This window comes from Aphelocoma coerulescens, chromosome 1A (assembly GCF_041296385.1).
Source record: "Aphelocoma coerulescens isolate FSJ_1873_10779 chromosome 1A, UR_Acoe_1.0, whole genome shotgun sequence".
Lineage (NCBI taxonomy): Eukaryota > Metazoa > Chordata > Aves > Passeriformes > Corvidae > Aphelocoma > Aphelocoma coerulescens.
Window position 1 is genome coordinate 75911045 of NC_091014.1, and position 27479 is coordinate 75938523.

General features: G+C 38.9%; 1 protein-coding gene across 5 annotated transcripts in view; it reads right to left on the reverse strand.

Moving 5' to 3' along the window:
- Window positions 1-27479, reverse strand: part of PIK3C2G (phosphatidylinositol-4-phosphate 3-kinase catalytic subunit type 2 gamma) — a 212025-nt gene that overhangs the window by 101271 nt on the left and 83275 nt on the right. For all 5 annotated transcript variants that reach the window (XR_011148031.1, XM_069003543.1, XM_069003544.1 and 2 more), the window contains 5 exons: window positions 23279-23393; window positions 21832-21962; window positions 15719-15907; window positions 4295-4388; window positions 3124-3218 (listed from right to left, as the gene is read on the reverse strand). Coding sequence is in view for 4 of the 5 variants with exons in the window: in XM_069003543.1 (XP_068859644.1) it covers window positions 3124-3218; window positions 4295-4388; window positions 15719-15907; window positions 21832-21962; window positions 23279-23393 (624 nt within the window). In the remaining variant the exon portion in view is untranslated. The remainder of the gene's footprint in view (window positions 1-3123; window positions 3219-4294; window positions 4389-15718; window positions 15908-21831; window positions 21963-23278; window positions 23394-27479) is intronic.

The following is a 27479-nucleotide window of genomic DNA, read 5'->3' on the forward strand; positions in this document are numbered from 1 at the left end:
AGCTGACAAAAACCCACCTGTGTGTGAAACATCAAGTAGCAAGGAGATAAACAGCAGCTTTCTGCGAGCAGAAGGGCCCAAAAGGGCTCAGCAGGTTTCTTTCCCCTCAAGCAAACTTTTGTGCTTTGCTAGAATCAGTTTAGTAACTTGTCACCATAGCATCAGGGAATGGGGAAACTTGCTCCAGCCTTCTCACTTCCCTGGTGGGACTAGCATCAGAGAGAATGTCTAGAAGGTAGTGGGATAATTCTCCATGTCTCATGGACATTGGGAAGTCCTGCAATAAAACTAAAATGGGATTTAAGTGATACATGAGTTCTGTGCTGGCACAGTGTGCACGGGCAAATTTTAGTCTCCTTGGGAAGGGGAGGGAATTCAGAAGGACCAACGAGGAGCTAAAACACTGATAGATGCAGATGGCCCAGATTCCTCAAGAATTTAGAGAAGGGAAAAGACAGAAATGATAAGAAAAACCCCAAACATTCAAACAGGGTGTAAGATCCTTCTCATTCTCAATAGCAGAATGAATGGAACAAATCTGCAACAGATACAAGCACAGACTGAAACTATCCTGATGTACAACAGCTGAAGATATATTCCAAGAATGAATATTCTCTCTGTTCTGTCCACCTTCACCAGCTACTGCCTCATAATTTTTAAATAAAATCTTCAGACAAACTTATCACTGCTTGATGAAAAGAAATTAACAATTTACTATCCAACATGAATATTAAAAAGGTGATGAGATGGTACACCACTGTTGGGTAGCTGCTTATCTCTGACCTGCAGGGAAATCAAGTCAATTTGAAAGAACTGACATCTTATTATAAATAGTATTTGTTATTAGAATAAGTTAGTGTTGACAGTCACCACCTTTTCTAGTAATTAATTTCTAGATTTACAATAGAATTGCAAAACATGGAAGTTAAAATCAGTTGAATTTTCCCTTGTGGCTCTGAAACCACTTCATCAGTTTTCTATATCGCATTAGCCCTCTTTCCCAAGTCTTCTTTTGGGCAGGTAAAGTGTGCACATTGTTGTATTATTTAAGAGTAGAATGCTAATGTCATTTATTGCAATTAAAAATAAATATAAACTTGTTACTGAAGTTTTTTTTTACCAGTCCTTGCTTCCTGATAGCTAATTTGGTAATGAAACAGAATGTGACACGTGAGAATAAAACATAACCTAATCACATTTCTTAAAAGAAGTTATGTGAGTGTACATGCACACATGTGCTCCCCACAGTATTAAATCACTGAACTTCTTTTAAAAGTCTTTTTAGAAATAAGTGGAAGAGAACCTCTGTTTCCCCTTACTTTTGTAATGACTGAAATTCAATTTGTGAAGGAAAGCTTTTATTAATTATTTAAGATGTTATTAAGAAAAGTCACGAAATTACTGGTAAACTTAGTGAGTAGAATTTATGGCTTGGGAAACTGCCTTTTAAAATATGGAAACAGGAATATGAGTAATTACATAAGGTGGATTGTTAGGTAGAAAACAGTTTACTACTGAAGAACATGGTGGAGCAGAGTAACCAAAAAACCCCCTAAGTGTATATGATGAATACAAGCAGCAAAGTTCAAAGAGACGTTTGCCACATTTATGTTCTCAGTTTAGACTGAAACATTTGAACTAAACACTTAAATAAAAGAGGTAACCAGCATGAACAGCGCTACTTCCAGTTGAAAGCCAGAGAACACAGTGAGCCTTGACAAAAAACCTACTTGATATGGATGTAGTTATCCCATGCATTAAGCTATATATCAAATAAATTCATTTTGCCACTTTGCACTGTGTCAGATAACCATATATGTTATTCAGGATGGAATACCTGCCCTATATTACCCAAGGTTATGATATTAGACAGCTTGAGCAAAATTTGGGGGAAAATAGGGATTTGCACTGCAAAGTAAAGAGGAAGAAGGCTGCAGACAGTAATTTTTCTTCTGAGAAGAAGAGAGGAGTTAAAGAAAACAGGCAAACTAATGATGATCCCCTGCCCACTGAACCCTAGATATAATTTCTAATTGTATAGGAACACTACCAACTCTTAGGGCATATTTTGGAATTCCAGACTGGATATTTTATGTCCAGTATGACTAAGTTTAATGTTAGTAGAAATTGTCTCAGGAGTATTTCAGGCACTGTTGAAAAATGGCTTGCTAAGTGTGGCTTCTCTTTATTTGAAAGATAAGCTCATTAGGCACATTATCCTACTCATTTCAGCAAAACAAACACATTAATAATTCTGTTTTATCCCCACAAACACTTCCAGAGACCATGCAGGTATGAAAGTATTATTTATGCTCTTCCCAACCCCACACTTCATCAACCAAATGACTACAATTCAAATTGTTTTCTTTCCTTTGCAGGGAGGAAAGCTTTGGTTCAAGGGATCTGAACCAGTTGAACTGTAAATGAAAGCTCAGTTCATCCATCATTACTAAAGATGGGGAAAAAAAAAAAAAAAAAGGAAACACACCCGAGTTTGATTTTCAGATCACAGGGCAGACGTTGAGACATCAGAAAGCCACATTCTTTCTCAGACAGCCTTGAGATAACAGCACAACAAACACAATAATCACCTCATGCAATAACACAGTAAGAGGACCCCTTGTATTGCAGAGGTGGGTGGTGAATGGCAGTTCCTGCCAGGCCTGGTACATCTCCATAATCATGAAACAGGACTGTTGGAAACTCTACCATCAGGAGGCAGACTGATATAAAAAGGGGTAAGACACATACTGACACACATGAGAATTCTGACAACTTCAAGAGAGGTCAGGGAAACCACAAAAGCAGCACCCTTTAAAAGTAAACCAATGCTTGTAAATTTTGGGGCGGATTATTTTTGGCTCAAACCAAAAAATGCTGATAAAAACAAATAGTATCTTAGGGAACAGGACTTCCCCCTCTTCCTCCTGCCTAGGGGCAGGACGAAGGCAGAGATAAGTGGGTCTTTCATACAAGTTACCCAAACCCAGTGCTGAAAGGGAAGGAGCAAAACCTAGTTTTTCTGTTGATTTTAAACCAAAAAAAGGGTTTTTCACCAATGGAATAATGGATAAATTTCACTGTGGCAGAAGATGACTATGGTAACAGTGGCAAATATCTTACCAGTAAAGCTGATGGGCTACTTGGATGCTCTGAAGAGAACGATTCAGCAGGAGTTTCACCAGAGGGCTTTCGAGACTCCACTCAAACTTGAGCACCTTAACAGAAAAATTCATAATAAAAATGAATTTTCTGCTGGCCTTGGTGTCTTTCCTTTATAACTAAGCTAATCAGAAGGGACCCAGAGCTTAGTTTGAACAAAGCAATCAGACACATGGAGTTTGCTCTGGCAATGCAATGAAAGTTCTGTTCACAAGGGTCTGCCACCACCTGGAAGACAGACAGATACCATCCTGATTCTGTTGCTAACATGCACGTAAATATGCAGCTTCTCTTCCCCCACTTAAACCTCTCAGTGCTATATTTAATTTTTTATCTGATTATCTGGTTAGGAAAATAAACTTATTTTAGGACAGAAGCTGTGGAAGGTGAAAGGTCACAGCAGTTTGTGAATGCTGGAAAGCTGTGAAGGTTCCACTGGCTCACAGTAGTGGATTACATGAATATATTCATAAATGCACACAGAGATATCTATCTAGATAAGCACATATCACAAGCACAGAAAGAAACTCTGAGAACTCTGCAGTGTGGATAGTGAGTCATCCATATGCACAGTGCTATGAAGTAAGGGGATAAAGCTTTCCAAACTTCCTGCTCAACCCCAACACAGGACCTAGTCAATCACCAAGGGCTTTGGAAGCAGTGATGCCATAACTTGCAAAACATTAATTTCCAGTAAAATGCAGTGTACATCTCCACAGAGACAATTCTACACCCAAATGTCCACTTTGTGTTGGCAGTGTTTTTCTCAGTGTATGTGGAATTAAAAACCCAGTGATTTGTGGCAAGAGCACTTCCTTCCTTGACTGCAGTGAAGCCCTGCTACCTGAGCAGAATTTCTCTTGCTCAGATGCACTTTTTACTTTTCTTTGTTACTGCAAAATACCTTCATGTGCTATATATGAAAGCTCAATCAGCATGCCAAAACAATTCCATCCTCCTAAGTTGGAAACAGTCTCTCCCTCAGCCCTGTTTTTAATCCACTCATTGCATCAGTTGACCAGACTTATTTGTTCCTCTTACAATGTATCAACCAACCTAAAAGCATAAAAAGTATTTAATGAAGTTATTGATCTGGACAGGAGATTCCCTTGGCTATCAATTTCCTCCTTACCTGAACCAGCTGTGGGAGGTATTCTAACAATTCATCATTTGACACATTTTCTATTTGTTGGACTGCTGCCCTGCGAATATCTTGATCTGGAAAACTAGAGCAAAACAAATAGGTATCATTAAGAGCTACCAGACCACTGCAACTCTCCTGAGCTCTCACTGATACAAGATGTTAGAAAAACTGATTTTCTCTCAAAATGGAACAGGGAAAAAAAAAAAAAATCAATTAATTTGCTTTATTGTAACAAGAAACACACCACAGGTGTCTTAATTGGATTGACTGTTACAGTGCCACACTGGGGAAAAAACCCCAACCTGATCTTCAAATACCTTTTTTAATTTGAACTACCACATATTGTAATTTTCTGAAATATGAAGCAAATTACAGATCTCTTGCTGCTCTTTGTTACCTGAAATGGGAAATTTCTGAGCCTTATGAACTTTTAACAGTCACTTGAAGACTTTGCTTGATCTGAACAACAACACAAAAGCTTGAAATTTCCCATACAAAAAGGGTTCATTTCAGATAATTTATCCTCAAATCAGCTCTTCTGTTTTCTGTCATAATGCAATCAAACATACTTTTTAAACAAAAGCAATTTTGAAATTGAAAACATGGATTGGGTATTTTTAGGATTTTATTCTGTGAAATTTGGTAAAAAATTAACACCTTCTCCAGAAAGGCTCCAAGTCAGTGAAATAGATATTTCTGCTGAGAAAACATTGGAGAACTCAGCATAAGCTATATTCTCAACTAATTCTGGCTGAAACCAGGGTGGCTGTAGCCTGGTATAGATTTTGTGATGTTTCTCATCATAAAAATGATAAAAGAGGAAAACACAGTGTGGCAGCAGCAATAATACCGAAAAAGAAGGCTGGATAATATAAATGGTAAAAACATTTTCCTTTGGAAGAGAATGAAATTTTGATGTAACCTGGTTGATCAAAACTGACTCTTAACAGAACATTTTCTCTCCTCAGAGAAAATATACAGAAAATATACAGCGTCACTTTTAACATTTGAAAGCCAAAAGATAACCTTTTAACCACTTCTTTTGAAAATCTAAAAGTAATTTCTACCTTTTCATGTTTTGCAATTGTGAAATCATTAAAGCTTGGACTTGATGATCTCAGAGGTCTTTTCCGATCTCAATCATTCTATGATTTTATACACAGGGAATTTCACAAACACAGAATTTGCCTAGAATGGTTCAAATTTAGCTGATTTGCTGCTGTTCTGCTTTCACAAAGAAAAGAACAGATGTGCTCTTCTGTCTACATCTGCTACAAGGTGTCACCCTCAGCTGTGTATCAATCCTTGCGTGTTGTCCATTGCCATCCCAAGAATATTTTCTGTCTTCTCCTGAAGCAAACTGGAAATGTTCGTGGAGACCTTTCAGTTACCAGAGGTGCAAGAAGGGTCATCTCTGCCTAAGGGGCAGAAATGTCTTCAAACAGCACCACAGTCAAGTGGATATTGTTCAGAAGAGCTGGTGGGCTTTGATCCAGTTCCCTGAGGGCGAGCACCTGCCCCACAAAAAGCAGTGAATCCCTACCCTCTGAACTGCTATGGCCATCAGGTTCTTGAGAGAGGCCTCTGATTTGGCAGTCTAGTCACACAAAAAGATGATGACTAAGGGACACGGGTTATCCTGTCAATTCACCCTGAGGAAAGTCCTTTGAAATCAGAACCATCATGCATGGCAGGAGATGTCACAGGCCAACAGCGTCACTGCTTCAAGAGCTCAGCACAAAACCAGACTGCTCTCTTCCCACCTAGCACCTTTTGCCAATAATATAGAAATAAAAATCAGAAGTGAAACAGAGGAGGCAGTACCATACTTGTAGCAGTGACTGTGTTGCTATCAAGATAAAAAGAGAAGAAATTGTAAAGCTAAGTGCTCAGCAGTATAACGGCACCTGCAGCTGGAATCCTGAGCTTCTAAGTTCAATAAAACCAGCTGAAGCAGAACAGTATGCACACTTTGATCAGCAAATTAACTAGAGGCCATCTAATAAAAATAGGGATATTCTGATTAAAAAAAAAAAAGGTGGACAGTTGGACTTGAATTAACTGGTTTTCAGGGCTGCAACCTGTAACACTTCCCAACCCCCTTTCCCACGTGGCTCAGGTCCAGTTTTACTATTTTTACTATTTAATGACGTTTCTAATATGGTTTATAATTCTTTGTATAATGCTGAGAGGGCTTTGATGGGGAGAGGAGGAATACATTATAAATAAATTATCATCCTAGGCCCAAATTAGCATATTTTGCAAGGCTTATTTTTTTTACTTATTTATTCTAGGCAACCTATTAGGAACGAGAAGTTGTTACTTTAATATTCACATGGCTATTTAGAACAAAACATATTTGAAGGAGGACTACATATTAAAAAAATAATCCCTTCCATATCATCCTATTTTCTAATTATGCAGTTGCTCCAAAGGATTGTGTGCCAAGCATGTGCAGATAATATGGAAATGAGTCTTTCCCTTCCCCTTCTTGCCTAGTTCAACAGGCTACTGAGCAGTGAAATACACTCTACACAGGCACAAGGCCAAACAGAAAAATGTTATTACTTAGTTACATCTTGTCCTTACTAGCAGCCAAGATCTGAATACACACAATGCTATGAGGAGAGAAATTCCTCTCTTTTTTTCCAGCTAGGCAAAGAATGAGAAAATTATTTGAATCCCAGACTTTCCAGAAAATCCAGCAGCTAACATTGGATTTATTTAGAATTGATTTGATGTAAGTCAAAACTGGGGCTATGTCTAAGTCACCAGAAGCAGTGCCAGGAGATCTGATTAGGGCAATGACACTGTGATGAGATACCTGCAGGGCAGTGTGCTTCAGGAAACACGGCTTTTGTCATTCTTTTTTGAATGAGATTTTGGTAATTTGTTGGTCTTGGTGACTAAATAGTTTCCCTCAGCTTGTAAATCTTGAGGTCAGCTTGAGGCTTAGTTCAGTCTTTTGAACAGAATGGGCAACTAGTACATTTTTTAAACTACCTGACAATTTATTAATCCCTAGATGTAAGAGCCCTCACTTTTTTTGAATTTCAGCGTTGTTCAGGGCCACAAGTACAAGTACAATATTGAATTTGTATTTAAATATTGTACACAGGCACAATATTTAATTCTATTTGTTTTCCCCCTTACATTTGTATTTGAGCAAACATTTAACATTCTCAGAAACACTGGAGTTACAGCAAACTCTTAGGAACTCCACTAGTATTACATGATGCTTATGCTATTCATGCTTGCACACACCACTTTGTTTGCTAAAAGCCAATAAAAGGGTATGGCTTAGAAGCAGATCTGAGTTAAAAATCCCTTCACATGCCTGGAAACTATGCCATCTTGTAGTCTGGTACTTAATTAGTGCTGGAAGGTTTTTTTCCAGTGAATAATCTTGCAAATGTTTGAGTTGCATCAAATCTGATTTTAGTAATCCATAAATTAGTCTTGATTAGAGGACAAAATTAATTGATTTTTTGACTCTAACTCAATGCAAGAGAAAGCACTTCAGGCCCAAGAAAAACAGCTTTACAGTTTGGATATTAGGGGAGAGCTGATTTCCAGGCCTTGCTGCAATGAATATGCAATTATTTATTTACACATGCTGAAAACTCTGAAAGCAGGGAAGTGAGACAACTCTATCACAACAAATTCAATATTCCAGTCTTTAAGAGTACGCTCCTAAGAAAGAGGAGCTCATCTGTAGCACAGCCTGTCTACATCAGATCCATTTTTTGAGGGCTTTGAAGAAGAGATTGTCAGAATTCCTGACATGTGGCCTCTGACTGTGGCTTCAGAGAGGCAGGACCTTCAAGGACTCCTCTTCCTAGCTGCTTTATGGTAATCACCAAAAAACCTGAGAATTTAGCTAAAAAACCCTCAGCTTAAAACAAAAGCTTTTAACAATGCTTGTAAGATTCTTTTTTTACATAGTTCCAAAACCATAATTGTCATGCAGGTTTAAGTTTCCACTTACTTATAGTTGTTCCTTTTTTCCCCCTCAACAAACCACCTATTGGTCAAAAAATACTTCAGTGAATAGAACTATTGTGTTGTGGTTCTATTCACTGTGACTAGAGCCAAAGTATTCCCCATTCATTTGCTTGGCTGCATTGTAATATCTTTCAGCTTTCTTCTTTTGGCCAATTTAATTGTTCTCCCTTAAGGTAATGAGTGCTCCACAACAGAGATCATGACTTCTTACATATTTGTTTCAGGTTCCCACACATCAGAAACATCACAGACTCTATGAAAAAATAAACAATATGTAAATTATAGTTGTTGAGTTTATTCCTCAGTAATAGGTCACACTATGCAGGACTTCAAATGTCCCCTTCACAGCTTGTCTCACAATTTGGATTCTCTGTAAGTTATGAAACCGTTTTCCTCTAATTAAACACCCACCTATTTAAATTCAACACCCTTTTTGCAGATTTGTTCTTCCCTCTCTGCATGATGCCAGTGATTGACAGCCATCCATTTTTTAAGTAGATTACTAGGTCTCCCTTGAGACTTTAAGGTGTTTTTTGTGAAAGTTGAATTTTGAGCTGGATGAGCACAGATTGCAACTTGGTTTAGAAATAAGGACAACTTTCAGTCTTTGATTTTTTTCATACTGATAGCCAGTTGGGAGCTATGTGTCTAGCTGTACCTTTCAGCTAAATCAGATTCAAACAGAAAACTAAGCACTGCTGAGGTGTCCTGTGGATCTGTGAAATCCTCTTGAGATTTTAGCATCTGCCAGTGGTGAGCTGACTGTAAAAGAGAAATAGATGTGCATTTTATTTTTAACAGTTTTATTATTCTAATTCTATTGTGCTGTCTCAGATAGCCCTGTGCCAGAATATATTTGTCAGGTAAGTGAAACTGCTCACTTCTCTACATTTTCTGGCACGTGATGATCTCTGACAAGAACAACGTAGCCTTTCACAGGCCTTCTTTTAAGGTAGAGGTTTATATCATGCCACTTATTTCTGCATTTCCCTTCACATTTTAAATTCTGTTGCATTTTCAAAAAAGAAAAACTTCACTCTGTGAAATGCATGGTATTAAGTCTGGCAGAAACAAGGAAACCTACTGGAATGAGGATACCAATTGAAAACAAAAAACCCTTTAAGTAGCAAAGTATATCATGTCATTGATGGATGCAACTGGGCCAGGGGAGAAAGTATGGAAGAAATGTTTAAAAGAGTAGACAGGGAAGTTTTGTGAGGCAGTTTAAGTATTTTAAAAGCAATTAGACAGCAAGAGGGAAGAAAGTACTAGAATAATGATTAAGGTGTATATCAGACTTCTGCATGCTAGCTCGAAGAGAGCCTGGAGGTGTAGCCACAACCTGACTGCACTGCAGCAGGCACAGACACACACAAAAGCACAGGCAGACGAGGGTGTGCTCCTCACCCGAGGGGCTGTCCCTAAACAGGGGGTGAAGGCATGCAGGGAGAGGCAAAGAAGGGAGAGAGAGGGGACTCTCCCATATAATTTCTACACAGAAGGTTTATTAAGATGAGGCAAAAGGAGCAGGAGATGGAGAGCCAAAAATCTGATAAGGGTTCTGGGATTTTATAGTGGGGCTAGGAAAGGCGGGGATAAGGGGTACAGCCAATAGGATACGTGACAGGAGGGAGGGTTGAGGGCAAGGGAACCAATGGAAATAACACAAAGGAGGGATTTAGGGAAGGAACCAATGGGGCATCGAGGAACAAAGAACTTTCTAGAACTGGTACATATTAAACTTGGGAAATGAATATACACAACCTCATACATAAAGCAAGGAGGGAATAACATTAACCAGTCAGGGGAAAACATGCAAACAGCAGAACAAAGGCATTGTGGGTTCTCAGCATGACTGCAAAGTTATATACTAAATTTGGGTTGCTGACCACCACAGGGGTTTGTCTGAGCTCTCCTCAGGAGATAGAGCAGCTGGAGCCACCTGCACTGCTAGAGGTGTATCGTTTTAGCTTACAGATAGCATAAGCTGGGTTTTCTGTGGGTGATTTTTTTCACTCTTTTGAGGGCTTCTGAAAATAAACCGCTGTGAGTGTACGAAGGGTAGAAAATGGTAAGGATTGAAGGAAAGTACAGAAAGATAACAAATACCATCAGTAAAAGGGACACTGCATTTTCATACTTTTTTTGTTGAAAAAGAGATCCACTCTTCATTGTGAAAAGTCACATGAACCCTTCTCAACCTCACGCATTGCAAAAGTTATGGTCGTCTTCACTAGCTTTTGCTTTGGCTGATTGATTGGCAGATAAATCTGTTGCATTTACTCATAGAAAATATACTTTCAGTCATGCTCACATAGATGTTCTGCAACAAATTCTGACTGAAACAACTAAGAGTAAGTTTAAGATGTCATGGAGACCATATGGTGAACCGTATCCTAGGACAAGAGTAGGAAGAAATTACCAAAAAGCAGTTTCCATTTGAAACCTGTATGATCTAGAAGGTTCTTCCCACCCCAGAGACAAACTCCTCTGTTACATTAAACCTGAAGATTAAACCATGGAAAACATGATTATTTAGATTAAGCTTCCTGACCAGAGAGCACATTTATGCACAAAAAGCATGTAATATCCTACACAGTTGTCTTTTGCTATTTGTCCTACTAAAGCATTCTGCTGTAGTACCTTCATATTATTGCCAAGAAAGCTAAAAATGGTTAAAAGCAGTGAAAAAATAAAATAAAGAATTCATCACATTCCACTGCTTAAAGACTTGTCTATTCCTAGCAATGCAAATATCACCATCTAAGTTATCACTAAATTTCACGTATATTAAGCATAAGCAGTTTTAAAGCTTCGTCAGTAACGTGTTCTGTACATCAAAGTATGAAATTAATTGTGGAGTGTTGCTTTGTTCTTATCTTATTTCTTTGCATAAGCCTGTGTTTGCTCTCCATATTGATGCATAATTACAGCCAAGTAACAAGATGCAAACGGGCAAGATATGCTCGACTTCTATATGGTTTATTCCGATGTGAGCTCGAAGGGAACACTTTAAATTCTCCTTTTATTGAAACAATGACAATTCAACAATTCTAAATCAATTTGGCTTCCAAAGGTATAAGAGCAAAATCCGTCTTTGAGGTATCACCTTTTATTATAATTATTGGTTAGATAGCTGAACCTCTGAAATGAAATAGCCACTCTGCTACATAAGGCGAAAATCAAGAATAATACTGTGACAGTCACAGGCTGAGGGATACTATAACCAAAACTGTGTCTGACACCACTGATTTGGCACATGGTTTTAAAGGAATCTTCTTTCCTGTGCAGTTGCCCTGAGGGAATTAGAATTCAGCAGGAAGTTTCTAGGAAAATTTTTATGCCTAACAGGGAGGCTACATCTTCAGCTCCCCTGTATTTCAAAAAGTTCTTTCATCAAAAGCCATGAACTATGCTGGAAAAAGACAGACCTTCCGTGGCTGTTCTCTGATTCTAGCTCAGTGTCCTGATTCCTAGCCATGATGCCTCACAGGGCTGCAAGTGTACTCTAATTGTGCCAGGAAAAAAAATTAAAAAAAAGCTGAAGAAGACATTTTCTATTTTGATTAATGAATATGTTTGGACTTTCCTTTGCAGTAATTTGAATAGCAAGATAACCTGACTAAAAATTCCAAGCACGTCATTCTAAACATACACAAAACATTGGCCTGCTAGCAACTCATCATAAATGGTGGCATTGCTAACCCTGCCTTTGGTTTCTTTCTGTCATCAAGAAAATGCTCTGAGTAAATGAGTGTACTGCTGTTATTTCCCCGGGTAGTGTGCCACGCAATGTAGATCCAGTTATAGAAAGCTCTAACTCACTAAAGCTTGGCTTTTTACCAAACTCAATAAGTGAAAGCACGGCAAAATGCACAGGGCACCAAGAAACTGTTCTGAGTAGGAGGAACCATGTCTGTAACTTCTGCCTTAGGGATAATTTTATACTTCAGGCAACAGCTTATAACCATCCTTCCCTGAAATTAGAGGTAAGAGTGTAAAATCTTTTTCCACACTTCCCCCTCCCATCGTCTCCATCGCATCTCTATTGATTAAAGAAACATTAATGTTTTTTTAAATTCCTTTTTGTAAGCATTGGCTCCTAGGGCTCTAAGAATCAATGCACTTGCTCCAACTACTGGATTCAAGGTTGCAGCTGAATTTATCTGTGAAATGTACCGTGATCGTGTTTTCCATTTATGAAAGTTCTTCCTTTCCACCGCATAAATGAGCATGTTATCATTTGGCTGCCTTGAGAGTTGCCTGCAAAGTGGAAGAGCAGAAGCAAGAGAGGCACACTCAAAGAACAAGAAACATCTATTAAAGGGTGTGTTTAACTGTGAGGTGAACAAAACAACTTAGAAGTTTCAGAGAGTTGCAAAGAGCTTTCCAGTTCAGATTCCAGATAATGAGGCTTGATCTGATGGCCTGTGATACCTCTCGCCAAGATCTGTGATGCTGCCTTCTAACCCAGGCCATGAGGAAGCATCTCCAATGCTTTTCATTTCTTTACCCTCACAAATGTGAGTTTGAGTTTAATCATCAGGACAGACACTGCTTTTTTTTTGCTCTGAGAAGAAGGATAATTTAGAGTTCCCAGCCCAAGGCATGCAGAAGTGACTAGTGATTTTGAGAACCCTTTCTAAAGAGTGAGCACATGCCTGCAGCACAGATTCAGGTTCTCTTTAAGACACTGCAAACTGAAGTTCCACCAAAGAAAGTGTCCAGGATGTGGAGTGACTGGAAACTCTTGGTTTCTTTTATGGTACTGATAAATGGTGTTGCACAGAAATAATACAGCATAGAGCTAAGCTGCAGATCTCCTTGCTTTAGGTTGTACTGTAAGCTGAATATTTATGCAGAATCAATTTTAATTTGGGAAAAAAATCATAGAATAAAAATGCGAGAGGGCTCTTAAAAAACAACAACAACAAAAAAACCCAAAACCTGTCTGAGGAAGCCTCTGAGAGCTGCAGATTACTGAAATTTGGGAGAGTAGCAGTGTCACTATGTTTGGCCCATTTTCACAGTCTTCCCTGGGTAGCTGTTGTTGGTCACCACTGGAAAGAGGATGCACTAGGCTGACTTTTGGGCTGATTTAGTGCAGTTGCTCCTGTCAGCAATACATGTAGACAAAGATCAGCTCTAATTCATTTTCCTTACCCACAGTTTGATAGTGATGGTAACACAAGTCCTTAAAATAGGCATGGATATATGAGGAGCATTTATTTTATATTCTGCTCATGTTTTACATGAACTTGGATCTTTCAGCCGTGTCTCAGCAATCACAAGAAATCAGAGAGCTGTTTTGTGGATGATAGAAGTGAGGAACTGAGTTCATGTGTTGTCAATGACAAACATAAAATAGGACAGTATTGAATGAACGTTCAAAACCAGCTCAGTTGAAGAGCCTGTGATCCAAAGTCAGTGAAGGTAGGGAGGAAATAAGGTTGGACCCTCTCCAGTGCTACTGTATTTTTTTCAAAATGATAAAAATCTGAGAAATAGAGAACTAAGAGAAGAAACCTCAGAAATCCATTTGTATGGAAAGTACTCCTCTCCTTCAACCCACTCTCTCACTTTGCATATCCATGTGTCTCAGCAGTTAAATCAGTGACCCAGACATTTTTGAAACTAGGCATCTTTAGGGAAATGTAATCTCTCTGTTTCTGAAGGTTAGCTTCCCAGTTGTTCATGCACCTACAAAATATTGTAGATATGAGAAGGACAGATTTTTTTTCTTAAGAGGATTTGTTTTGTGATCCAGAACTTCTTTCTGCAGTATTACCATGAAGCAAAAAAAACCTGGCTCGATATTATCTTCTGTGAGAAAGAAACTAAAGGGACAAGCCATCTAAGATCCTGATCAGGAGAGAAGTTCCTGTTCTTTGGCACAACTGCAGGTGCCAGCCACTCCCAATGGTGGCATAAGAGAGACAAAGTGATGACATTTTCCCCTCTTTCCATGTCAGCAATCTTTGTGGTAGCCAGAATGAACAGTGGGTACACTGCACCAAATGCACCCTGAGAACATCCCTGCACACTCAGGGACAGACTGAGTCATAGTAAATACTCTCTGAAGCACCTGAAAGGACTGATACTCTGCACCACACCCTTGTGCAGAGCTGAATCTTCAAAGAACAATCAAGCTCTTCACTTGCAGAAATGCCACCCAGATATAGAAACAAAATCAGGCAAAAGGTCTGATCTAAAAGCCTGCCACGCTCTGACAAACCCTATCAAATTCTCTTTCTACTCTGAAGTCTGGAAGACAACACACTGCCCATATACCCCTTTCTACATGGATCTTTTTAAATTAGAATTGGATCCTAATAATTTAATAATGATAAATTACAATATTATGCTTCAGAGTCTGATCCATCAGGATGTTTGCTTCCACCATTCTCACTATACATAAAAAAGACATGTATGCAAACGTGAAACTGCTAATAGTTCAGATAGAAACCTGGGATAAAAGTATTCATAGGAAATTGCATCCAGAGGGAAATAACAGAAAATAATCAGTTTTAGATTATTAAATATCTGTTTTTTAATAATATGAAAGTAAGTGTATCAAGTCACAGTATATTTCTCAAGTAAAGCTTTACAGGAGGTTTATTGTTTTTCTAAAGGTACAGCATGAAACTGAGATTGCAAAACTGGTGCAGCTTGTGCTTCCCCGAGACAAGCAACGGCTTGATAAAACAGATTTGCTCAAGCATTTCCATCTGCATGTGTAATGCTTTTACAGGTCACTTAATGCAAAATACCACCCAAGTTTTTGGAAGGAATGTAGCTGCTGACACAGATTCTGTCCCCTGACATCTCTGTTACGTCATGGGTAGGGCTATCTCCAGCATCAAGAAAGTGTCCTGGCAAACAATCTGCTGGCAGTGTAAGAAGTGGGGGTGGAACACAAGGCACCACAACAGAATTTATTTAACTGACTTCAAAGTTTCATCCCATCTCCTTCAGAAAGATAGGTTACACGTGGGACTGTATGTATTTACATAGACCATTGTGTAATCTAGAGACATATTTCAGTCCTCCTTATCTCCCATTAGTCACCTCATGTCAGTACAGTAGTTTGAAGTTATGGAGTGCTGTGTAAGTGCTACGTATTTGACTGATCACCAGTTACCAGAAACTGCCTGAGTCTGTCCTAGAGAATGAAATACTCTTTTCATTATCCTAAGAAACAGAAAACCTTCTCAGCCAAGAAGACATGGCTGGCACACTCAACTCAAGGTCATCACAAGAGTTGCAACTGCATTTTCACTTTGACACAAACAAAAACACAGCCAGTGCTGTGCCAGATACTGTGCTGAGCAACCTGAAGCACTGAATTAACCAGCATGTGATCATTCTGTTTATTGTTACTTTCCTACTTGGGTAATTGTCCCTTACCTGAACGTCAGCAGCCCAAGTGCCTCTAGAGGGTTAGAAAATCTCCAGCTCCTGAGCAAGGCATACATTTCTGACACTGTGGTTCGATCCCAGCTGGGTGCACTGCCCAGCACCAGAGGAAGGGAGCAGTTTTGATTATTGCAGGAGTAGCGATAAAACCATAAGATTCTTCTCTGTTGCTCTGAGAGTCTGGAAAAGAAGATTAGAAATTCAGTTTGAAATTAAAACCACCTGAAGCTTCGTGTAGCAACAAAGTTTATTGTACAGAGGGGCCAAGTCACACAGTGCACTGCTTTTCAGCTAAGTGCATGTTTTCCTTGGGGTAGGACATCATTTTCTGCAGACCAGCTTTCATAAGAAAAGTGATACTTATACTCTGGATCTGTCAGCCTTAGGTTATATAAAAATGAAGTGTCAAAAGACACACACACAAACATATATATATATATGATTATTTCACATTCCAAGCACTCTCAATTTTCTTCTCTGCTGTCTCTATTGTTGGTGTTGTTTGTTTGTTTTTACTGATTGGGTTTTTTTTGGCAAAGAAGGTGCAGTTGTCACTGGGTAAATTATTGTTGCATCCATCTGCTACAGATCATCTCCAACTAATTTTCGTAACTAGGCACACAACACTGCAAGTCATAGCTTTCATTCCTGCCCTTGCTTTGACTCTTTAATGCAGATGTGTCTATTTTTAACATTTATATTTGCTTTTAAAATAGTGTTTAGGCACATCTATGCACGTGCACAAAAACATGAGCACAGACACACGCAGAGTGTGATTACCCCTAGAACTGATATGAGATTGGAAAAGGGAAGAAAAGCTGCCAAAAACTTCTATATTTGTTTGAAAAGTCTAGCTTGCCATGCTTTACTGTACTCACAAAAAAAAAAAAGGATGCAATATACCAGACTCCTCACAGAGACATTAGATATCTAAATGTCATATTGATAAAATGGTCAGTCATCACACCATATTTCACCACAGTGAGAAATGCCTCAGAATAATTTCTGCCTTATATCATCTGATTTGTCAACAATTCAGATGTCTTTGCCTCATGCATATTAAATCTCAGATTCTGACACATTGGAAAACAGGAAAATAAATTTCCCTGGAGAGACAAGCTCAGACAATTGCCTTAATTTGATATCAGAGCCTTCAAAAGAAAACTCTGAAAGAGCAAACTGATCACCAGTTCATACAAATAATTACTGAAAACAAGAAGAACATTGTTTTCTTGATCATATTTGACCAGGTTGGTGATGCATCTATTTAAAAGCATAACACAATTGTGACTTCAAACAAACCTAAATATTTCAGAACGAGGTGTGAGGAATCTAGTAGAAGGCAGTAAGTAAATAGTTTGCTTCCAGACAGGCATTTAATTATCCAGACGTGTAAACAGGGCTCAAAATCCAAGTGTTTACATTCTTTCTGAGGTTGTCTTCCTTCTATTTGCAATGTTTTGGGGCATTCTTAGCCAAAAAAAAATCTTAGCCCCACTCTGTCAAGATTGTGTCATTCACAGCTCATAGAAATGAGTTCCTCTGGCTCTGTAGGCACTAGAGAACTTTCCTTCCTTACAATTTTGAATTGCCAAGTGTTTAGGAACAGAAAGCAGCAGCAAAAGATGGGCATGTTTTTTTCCTGAGCGAATGTTAATTTCTTCCCTTTAGGAGAATAAGCTCATAAATGTATGCAGAAGATGAACTTAACTATGATACCCATCCTGACTTTCAGTAATCATTTCAGGAAAAGTATCATTTTGGTAATGACTTAAGAAACAACTTCAGAATTCATGGCATGTCTTCTGTGACAATAGATAGATGCCTTTGCGAGCATGTGAAAAATCACGCACAGAAAAAGAGATAAAAGTTGGCCTAAAACTTCGTTGCCTGTCTGGTTATCTCGTGCATTTGGATGACATTCTGCAGGACAGTTCAGCTAAAGAACCTCTTTTATGTTAACTTTAAGCAGAAATTTCAACTTCCAAACAGCATCCTCCAAACTAGACAATCTGTTGCTCAGATTAAAGCAGCTAAAGCTTCTACTGAGCTTGCAAAGGAAGATAAGAAATCAATCCTTGTATCATGTTTTCTAAATAACAGATTTCTCCCTCTGACTTCACTCAGAGGCAATGCCATTTTCTCTTTCCATGCTTTAAATATCAGAGATGAAATGAAAGGGTGGCTGAGGTAGGAGTATTTTAGGTTTTGATTTTAAGTTTCTTAGTTGTAGCAAAAGTTTATATAAATCTGTAATAAGACATTTAAGATGGTAAAAATATTTTGCATACATATAGGATCTGAAGATTATTATGAAAATAAGGGCATTTCTTTGTCTCAGTAGGGTTAAGATGCTAATTAAACCTCCTTTTTTGATAAAAATTAAGTTTATGTTTTTTTAGATAGAGCTGCATCTAAATTTCCCTCCATATGAGATGTCTATTAAAATGTATGGCCTTCTGCTTAACACAAATAAAACCAAAATACCTTATAACCTAAATAATTCAGTAGTTTTCTGTTCAGGTTTTGATTAATCCCTTTAGATAAATGAAGAAAACAGCTTCTCTGAAGGTTTTGTCAGCTGTTAATTGTTACTTTTTTGGTGGGGGGGGGGGAACAGCAAAAATGAGTTTAAATGCTTCTGAGCTGCTTTTGTTGTTCATGTTCAGTACTAAAGGAGAACAAGACAAAAAGCAAAAAGAGGAGAGAGTAGCAAAGATAGAAAATGCAAATTTCTCTCCCCCAGCACTGATTTTCACTTTAAAGTTTCTCTTCCATGGACGGACTAGAAAAGACCTCTTCTGCTATTCACCCAACTGGAAGTAGACTTTCTAATCCCACCTCATCACAACAGGACTCTTGTGACCACTGGCAGGCAAACTAGATTCTTTCCAGCTAAGTGGCAAAAAGGAAAAGGGAAGCTGGAAGAGAGGGAAAAGTAAGGCGGAAGGAAAACAATGAATGAAGGAAATAAAGGTGGCAGAAACAAGATTGTCATGTTCCTGGCTTCAAACCAGTCTCCCATCCTTTCACTGGGATGCAAGGAGGCTGTATCAGGTTCCAAGAGCCTCCTTTATCTCAGATGCCGAGTTTTCTGGGGCTTGTATTTCAAACACAGTAATCCTAAAAGGAGTCAGAGGCTCGCATCTGAAGTGTTTTCAGAAGTCAGCCAAAGCAGCTGGCAGTAGCTAATGAGTTCTCCTCTTGGCTCTCTCTTGTCTGGTTTGGTGATGATGCCAAAGATCAGAGTGTAGGGCTGTGAGGAGCACAAGATCCATGTGGTGAAGTTCATTTCCTTCAGTCCCACTGAATAACATCTTTGTTAATCAACATCCAAGACATGCTGGCCACAGGGACCAGTGATCTGAGCCACCTACCAGAAGGACAAGAGTCCGAGCCTCTGGGAAGGCCATGCATCTGGAGCAGATACCCATCCATGTAACAGGAACAGGCCCAAGCACCAGCAACCACATTATGTAGTTGTGGACCCTGAGGGTTTTTATGTCTGGGTGTCAGCAGCTGGGGAGACCAGGGAGATCTGGGTCCAGCTACTAGATAGACTAAGCACAACTACTGGGGAAATCAACTTTTTGATACTATATACAAAAATATATTGGTATGTGCATCTATTCCACCAGCAGACTTGGATCCTTATCCTGCAGAGAGGAGGAACAGAATCAGGCTGTCTGTGCTGTCATTTTTGTGTTAGTGCTGCACTTAAAACATTACTGGATTCAACAACCTGTAAGAAAGATGACCATGCAGCTGTCTGGTTTTAACCACTGCATCTTCCTTTTCTACCATTGGTTTAAGAATTTTCTGTCCATTCACATATTCCCTCTGCTTTCAGTAGAGTGAACAAAAGGATTATGACAGCCTGAGAAAGGTTTCTTGTGTCTCCTGACCACAGACACCCACTTATTTCAAAGTTATATTTGAGGCTTGTAAGCCTGAAGCATCATCACAGAGTGATACTGCCACAAAAAAAAGCTGCCTAGGTTCCTCTCTTTTTCTTGACATATGGAAAAAAGAAGAGAAGAAATCTTCGGATGTCACAGCAATAATGTGTTTGGATACAAATGTGCTACAATTTTTTAAGAGAAAGTATCTCATGAATGAGGAAGGTAAAAAAAAATTCCTCTGATACAGATACAATAACAATTACATGCTGACAGATTCCTCTGGATTACAAAGTACTAGAAAATAGAATTGCTTCATTAACCCCAGCTACTTTACCCTTCACCTTGATGACCCATTTGTTAGACCAGCATGGCCTGTAAGACAGGAGGACAGAAAACAGCAAATTACAGGAAAATGTGGGAGTAGCATTCATTGTCTTTCTTCCAAGGACCTGTAACTGAACTTAGACCACTTAGTGGTCTCTTCCCTTCATAGTCCCACAGAACCCAAAACTGTTGTATTATGGATGTTATAGGATCTGCCCTTGCCTGGTCCTTTGTAAAACCTATTGATGAACCTGTTATCCATGAATTTGTGTTTAGCCTTCATGATTGTGGTGATGTTGTCTGCCTTCACAGCTTTGTGGCAGCAGATTTTAAAAGCTCACCACTGACTGTCTAAAGAAGTACTTTATTCCATTTATTGATAACTGATTTCCTACTTGTTTCATTGAACATCCCTAAGTTCAAATATTGTAGGATTTGATGAGACATTTACCTTGTCTAACACCACCATGATTTTACACAAATTAATTGTTAATACACAGACATCCTCCAGTCTTCTCCCCAAACTGTAGAGTCTCAGCCTTTTTAGCTTATCCTGGTCAAAGAGCTGCTTAACCTCTTTCATGATATTTGTTGCCCCTCTCTGCACACTTCCCACATCTACTGTGTCCTTCCTGAGTCTTGAAGACAAGAACTGTGTGGTGTTCTCAATAAAATGGACATCACGGTTTTAAGCAGCAGAGAAATGGCACACACTGTCTTCTTTGACAAATTACTTTGTACTTAGCTAATTTCTTAATGATCTTATTCCTTCTTACTGAAATCACCATTTTACCATGGTAACAAAGGTCACAGGCATTTGGTTTGAAGTTCCCTAAATTGTTCTGTAGCATATTTTGCAGATGGAAATTTTACTGGCACTGTGGCTGTTCACAATAAAATACTGACATCCCATTCACATTTTAAAATAAAATAACAAAATCTTAAATCATAGACCCCGTGTATAATAAAAATAATTTTACATTTCATCTGTCTTTGTAAAAGCTGTGTTAAACATCAAATACAACAGCAAAATTGTCTCTTGCTTTTTTTTTTATAAATTAATTTTAAAAAACCCTCAAACCACCAACATAGAAATCAGCACAGAAAAGTCTTCTTAGCAGATACATCATATCCCACGGAGAGTGCTGAATTATGTTATTTAGTTATTGCACAACTAATGCATCTTTTGACATTTGATGGAGGATTAATTCACACAATTAACTGACATTAGTATAATGGCTCTCTGTAAGCACCTGTGCTCCAAATTCCACTCTGATTATACCCAAAATTATTTCATGCAGTACATAATCCTAATTGGTAGTACAACATTCATACAGCTGAGCATACTAATCTGCTTCAGTGCAGAGTGTGTTTGTTTTGTTTCACTTTGTCTTTATCCACCTTCTGTGAAAGCTGAACTTTTCACACTTCTTTCCTTGCTTATAACTTGAAACAGATTTTTCAAAAACCATTTAACAGCTCTATCTGAAGTCTGAGTGTTTAATAACTAAAGGAGGCCGATTTCCATAGAACCTAACGGTGTTCTTGCTAATACTGAAACAGATGTACTGCCTTACCTGAAAATCTTATGTTTTGAATGAAAAATTAGTTTCTTACCTCAAAGACATGAAAAGATGTAGTAATAGAAAGGGAAAAACAGTCCTTTTCTAAACTGGTAAAATACACTGCCACCTCCGGGGCCTTATTAGGCCTTGCTGTGATCTGTTCTTTCATTTAGAGGTGCTACTTCTCAAATCAGTCAAGTTAGGCTCCTTCATAGGAAAATTTTCTTTTTAAGAAATTGGATACATTTAATTATGATCAATAGGATAAATACAGCACAGCAAGAATCAGCAGGGTTAGGTGGGGACAACTTACAGCAAGAGAGAACGTATCTGTGAAAGTCTTGCAATGTGCTTCAGGCACTCCTGGGTTGGCTCTACAAGATCACCTCTTCTTTCTTCAGGTTCAGGTTTAATGAACTCCAAGTCAGTTTCTGGGAAGTTGATCTTTATTTAAAAAAAAACAAAAAAAAGAAGAGGGGATAATTATTTGAGGATGCTCACTCTTTGTAATATGTTACTTAAATGTTTTGGTTATAAATTCCATCCACAGAAATCAGTGGCACCTAACTTTCCTGGGAGAATTTAATCCACCATATTACAATTTTATTAGAACTGCATGAATTAAAATCTGAAGCAATTTCTTACTTTTTGCCTCCTTTCTTTTTTTTTTTTTAATGAGATGGTTCTCAAATGGAAAACTTTCATTAATGTAGATTTGCTTTGTTCGTGAAAACTAAGGCTATTTCTGATGTGTAGTTTGTCACCGTAAGAGATGGAAATCAGATTCCTGATTTCACTTCTGGATGTTCTATATATATATATTTTGTACAGCATCTACCAATTTTCCATTCTTAAACATGCCTGTCAGAAATTTAAGATAACGTTTTTCAAGATACAGAGAAAGTAAAGATTCAACCAAAACTACAACACATGAGGTACTTGATAATCTGAGTAGACTTATCTGAAAATTCAGATTGTTCTTCAAAATTCAGCCCAATTTGCATTCAGCTTTGGTCTATTAATGCACACCAAAATGCCTTATCTATATCTACTTTTTAATATAAGTATTTGATATGCATCACTCTCCTAAAGGTTAACAAAGTTATTCCCTATGAAACACTCAGGCACATCACAAAACTAGATGGTCTTTAAGGTCTCTTCAAATCCAAGCCTAGATTTTCTATAAAAATATATATTTATAACCTATAACATAGAAATATATATGAAAATATATATTTATAACAATTTATAACAAATTGTGATACTGCTCTGTGGCTGGGAATAACTGAAAATGAGGGGGGAGAATGAGAAATCCTGTTTCATTTCTTTCAGTAGATATTACAAATTAATAGCCATTTACTGTCTCAACTTCCCTGTATTATTAATAGGAGATGCTATTTTAAGGCATGGTCTTTGACTGAACTCCTCAGCCTGGAAAATCCCCATTTGCTTGTCTGTTAAAACAAGGCTATTTTTAGGCCAGGCTCATTTATCTGTATTACCTGCTTTTACATTTCATTTGCTAGCAATCATTCAGATCTTTAACAGAGAAAACAATTGGCTTTGTCCTTGAAATACCCAGTTGCTAACTTAACATGGAAAGGTGACAAAACTACCGTGCAGACCTGAGGTATTTATTTGAGTGGCTGTAATGGAAAAACGATTTTGAGTTTGGGTGGTCTCGATGAGTTCTGGGAACATCCCTTTTTCTTGCACTCTGTTAGAAAACAAGCCTTTGCTTTGCCTTCTTGCATTCTCACCTGCAGGGTGACTGAGGTTGGTATCTCAGTGCTGCAGATGCCTGGGGTGATCATTGTTGTGGGGAGTGTGCTGTACAGTGCCATGCTGAGCAGCACAGTTCCGTGGGCAAGCCTCCTGCAAGAAGCACAGAGAGAAACACTGCACTGGTAACAGGCTTCACTGAAATCCCATCAAAGAACATGGAGCTGCAGAGCTTAAAAGACAAGCAAAAGGGGAGCAAACCTTTTATCTTTATGTGACTAGGACAAATCTGGCCTCAACAAGTAGAGGTTGCATCCTGATGGCTTCACTGCCACAGCAGTATCTCCTCATTTGCAGGGTTCATGGAAAAATCACTCTGCCAAGGCATTCTGAGTCAACTCTGCACTTTACCACTGGCTTCTTGTGTAACAGGGGCTGCCCTTTAGGCCAGGTGTAAAATAAGGATAATACATTATTTCTGTCTCAAGATTTAATTTTGAGAACAAATACGGTCGAGACTGTGACGCATCAACACACTGCAAGGTGGAGGGCAGCATATTTATTCCACAAAAAGAAGAAACTCATGGCTATCTGCTGCAACCACAAGGGATCCTTGCTGATTTTATGTGTAGGTGGCAGGGAGAAGGGAGTATGATATGAGAGCCTCCAAAGAGCTGAAAGAAGTTTGAGTGGGATAGTTTGTACCACATGTGCCACATACAGTTTTTGGACAGATGAAAGGTTATGGTCTGAAGTAACAGGCTGAGCACTACAGCTACAAGCAAGTCTTATCAGAAAAACAGGCATGCATGTGGCCTGCAGATAAGAAACCCAGCATGATTGGGCAGGTCAGCACAATTCAGTCTAGAGAACCTGAATAAAATCAGAAAGTTTGGGTGTAAATTCCAAGCATAACAAATCGACTCAAATTAAGAATGCAGCACCTGAATAAAGAAAGATATAATACACTGGTCTTAGCCCTTAATTTCTCTATATCTTAATGATTACTGGGGTCAGAAATTTGATAATGTTAAGCAGTGTTCTTTTACTGACAAATAATTTTTATTAAGATTTTTTAAACACTACTCAGTCAAAACAACTGAGAGAATGCACTCTTCTGCCCACTGCAGCAGAGACAGCCAAGGCAAATGAGGTCTGAATGCCTGCCTTTCACCTGAGAGGAATATGTTAGAGGTACAAGCGACACCAGATGGATTATTTGATCCCAGCATGAGTTTGCAGGTTGCTGTAAAGAAAGTACCTTTTGAATTGCAAATTGAAATAAATTGCTTAAAGTCATCTGAAGAAGATTTACGAAACTGCCACCACAAAGTTACTGTTATAGTCAACATAAATGAGTATAAACCTAATTCAGGACTAATTTTTCTTTTTCACTTCTCAAGCTGTTTGTGTTGTTAGCACAGACATTTCATTTTATTTTATTGTGAGAACACAGCTCAGGAGGATTAAAGACAGCTATTTTCTGAAGTTTCTTTTGCAGCCATAGGTGCATTTGCAGGGGAATGGAGGCAGAAAAAGAGCTGTGATATGAACTAGATAGCACTTGGAGGAAAGCAATTGTGTGATATGAAGTCTCTCTCATTTAGGTAATTGATGTGAACGAGGAAGTGATCAATGGTGTTTCAAAGTGGTTTTCCTGTGATGTGTACTCAGATGACCTTTAATAAACGAGTCGCATCTCTTCAACCAATCCTTTGTTGACAAAGATTTACATCATAATTTGAACTAATTGGCACTTTTGTTAGAAGGGAGAGGAGCAGCTGAGAATAAATGAACATGAAGACTAAATTACCCTTTTGAGCTCTCATTAATGCTAATCACTCTCATATTGTGCTCTAAAACTATGGGGGCCTTTAAAAAAGAATACATACAGTGGATTTTTTTCCTGGGAAACCTGTGTAGACAAATACAAGAAGTAGCACAGAACTCAGAGGTATTGTAGACGTGTTTGAGACATTTCCAGAGCTCATTATTTCAACTCATTTACACCTAGAACAGATGTGGCTAAGACTGTCCAGGACAACAAGGAAGAATCTGCAGATGGGCTTCTCAAGAGTCCTCAACTGAAGAAATAGCAAGTAAAGCAACATGCCTACATGAGTTCACATGTTAAAGCAGACAGAACTGTGAGGAAAAACAAAGCTATTAGGACACTCCAACAGTGTGGAGATAACATTTCCCAATTAAAAATGAACTTTTCTTAAAAACTAGACATATTTATGCCTTGTATACTGAGTGGCCTAATTTATACCTTAACAAATAAGTGAGCAACTCATTTATCTTCCGTCAGTAAGTCACTCTTTGGACTGCAAACACAGGAGGCATTTTTCACAACATGGGAAGGGGCACTGACAACTGTGTCATACAGAGTATGTTTTTGAGGCACAGCTTTCCTCAGTGGCAAGGTTTAACTCCAGCCAAGCCCCACACAGCCACTCGCTCACTCCCCCACCAGCTGTGCCAGGGAGAGAATGGGAAGGGTAAAAGCTGGAAAACTCATGGGTTGGGATAAAGAGAATTTAATAGGGAAAGCAAAAGTCGTGCACACAAGCACAGCAAAACAAGAAATTAATTCACTTCTTCCCATGGGTAGGCCAGTGTTCAGCCATCTCCAGAAGAGCAGGGCCCCATCACAGGTAACGGTGACTTGGGAAGAGAAACGCTGCCACTCCAAATATCTGTTCTCTTTCTCCTTTATCACCCTGCAGTTTACACACTGAGAATGATGTCACATGGCCTGGAATATCCCTCTGGTCAGTTTGGGTCACCTGTACTGGCTGTGTCGCCTCCCAACCTCCCAGGCACCCCCAACTTCCTTGCCAGTGTGGCAGCATGAAAAGAAGAAAAGGCCTTGGTTCTGTGTGAGCCCTGCTCAACAGTAACAAAACCATCTCTGTATTATCAACCCTGTGTTCAGCATAAATCCAAAACACTACTCCATACCAGCCACTGGGGAGAAAATTAATTCTACCCCAGCCCAAACCAGCACACACAGCAAACTTTGGGGCACTACATACACAGTAAATATTCCTCAGAACAGTCAGCTTTTGGACACAGAAGTGGAGCAATAACAGGGGCCCAAGTGGGTGAATGAAACAGGGAAAACATGCGTCATTATTTTTAGAAAAAGAAGCAGGTGAGAGTGCAGGACCCATTCAGAAAATGAAGGAATTAGCATCATGAGCATGATAACCATATCCTTTAGTGAATAGACAGATTCTTCTCTCTGCTACTTGGTTCTGCTGATGAGCTCAGGAAGGTCACTCCCTATTCCGCCTACCATTCCAGTTTTTCCGTCTGTGAGGTGAGGGTAATGACCTTTTAACAACTGTATAATGATCACAGCCACAGAAAATGTCCTTCATGTAACAACTTCAGCATCAAGCAGATCAGAAAGTGAATATGCTGCTCTGTGCCTACTGCCATTCATTTATTTGGGAATTCTACAGATTCCCTTCTCTCTTTTATTACTGGAGCTAAAATAAACTTCCCATCTTGTTACAGAAAATGACATTGCTATTTAAAGGCAGCTCAGGTTATCCCAACTTAACAAAGTCAGCCTTTGTGTCCTGAAGTCACATGGCAGACTTCCCTCACGACACCCACTAGAGGAAAGTTTTCTGCTTGCTCTGTCTGATTTGGAAATACCAAAATAAATTGTGGTGTTAGAATCAGTGAAGCCAGAGCAATGGGAACTGTGGGGGACGTTGCAACTCCCAAACTGCCCCAAAATGATGGATTTCTGACTCATTAATTAGCTCTGAATCACAAAACTGTTCAGCCCAAGAGACAAACACATTTTCTGATGTGAAGGAATGGAGGGCTGGCACACAGGCTTCCAAACACTTTTTGGATTGCCTCTAGCGTCTAATAAGACTTCTTGCTACAGATGTACCATCAAAGGCTCTACTGGCACTGATTTAGGGCTACTGTATAAAGTCAACTATCTGACAAGGCTGGGAAGAGCAGATATGCTGGCTCACCTACTGGGCAAGTAGGCAGCTACACTCCTTATCACCGCGTTCATTCACCAATGTATATAGCATTAGAGTAGGGTTACTGCTTAGGCTGAATAAACTGGGAAAATTAGGACAAAGTACTGTGTAAAAATAATATAAGTGTCCCCAAACCTGACATCGTAAGTCTCAGAAGTACAGAGTTGAGGTTAAATTTAAAGGAAATGCAAAGCTGCTAAGATATATAGAAAAACCCTCCCCT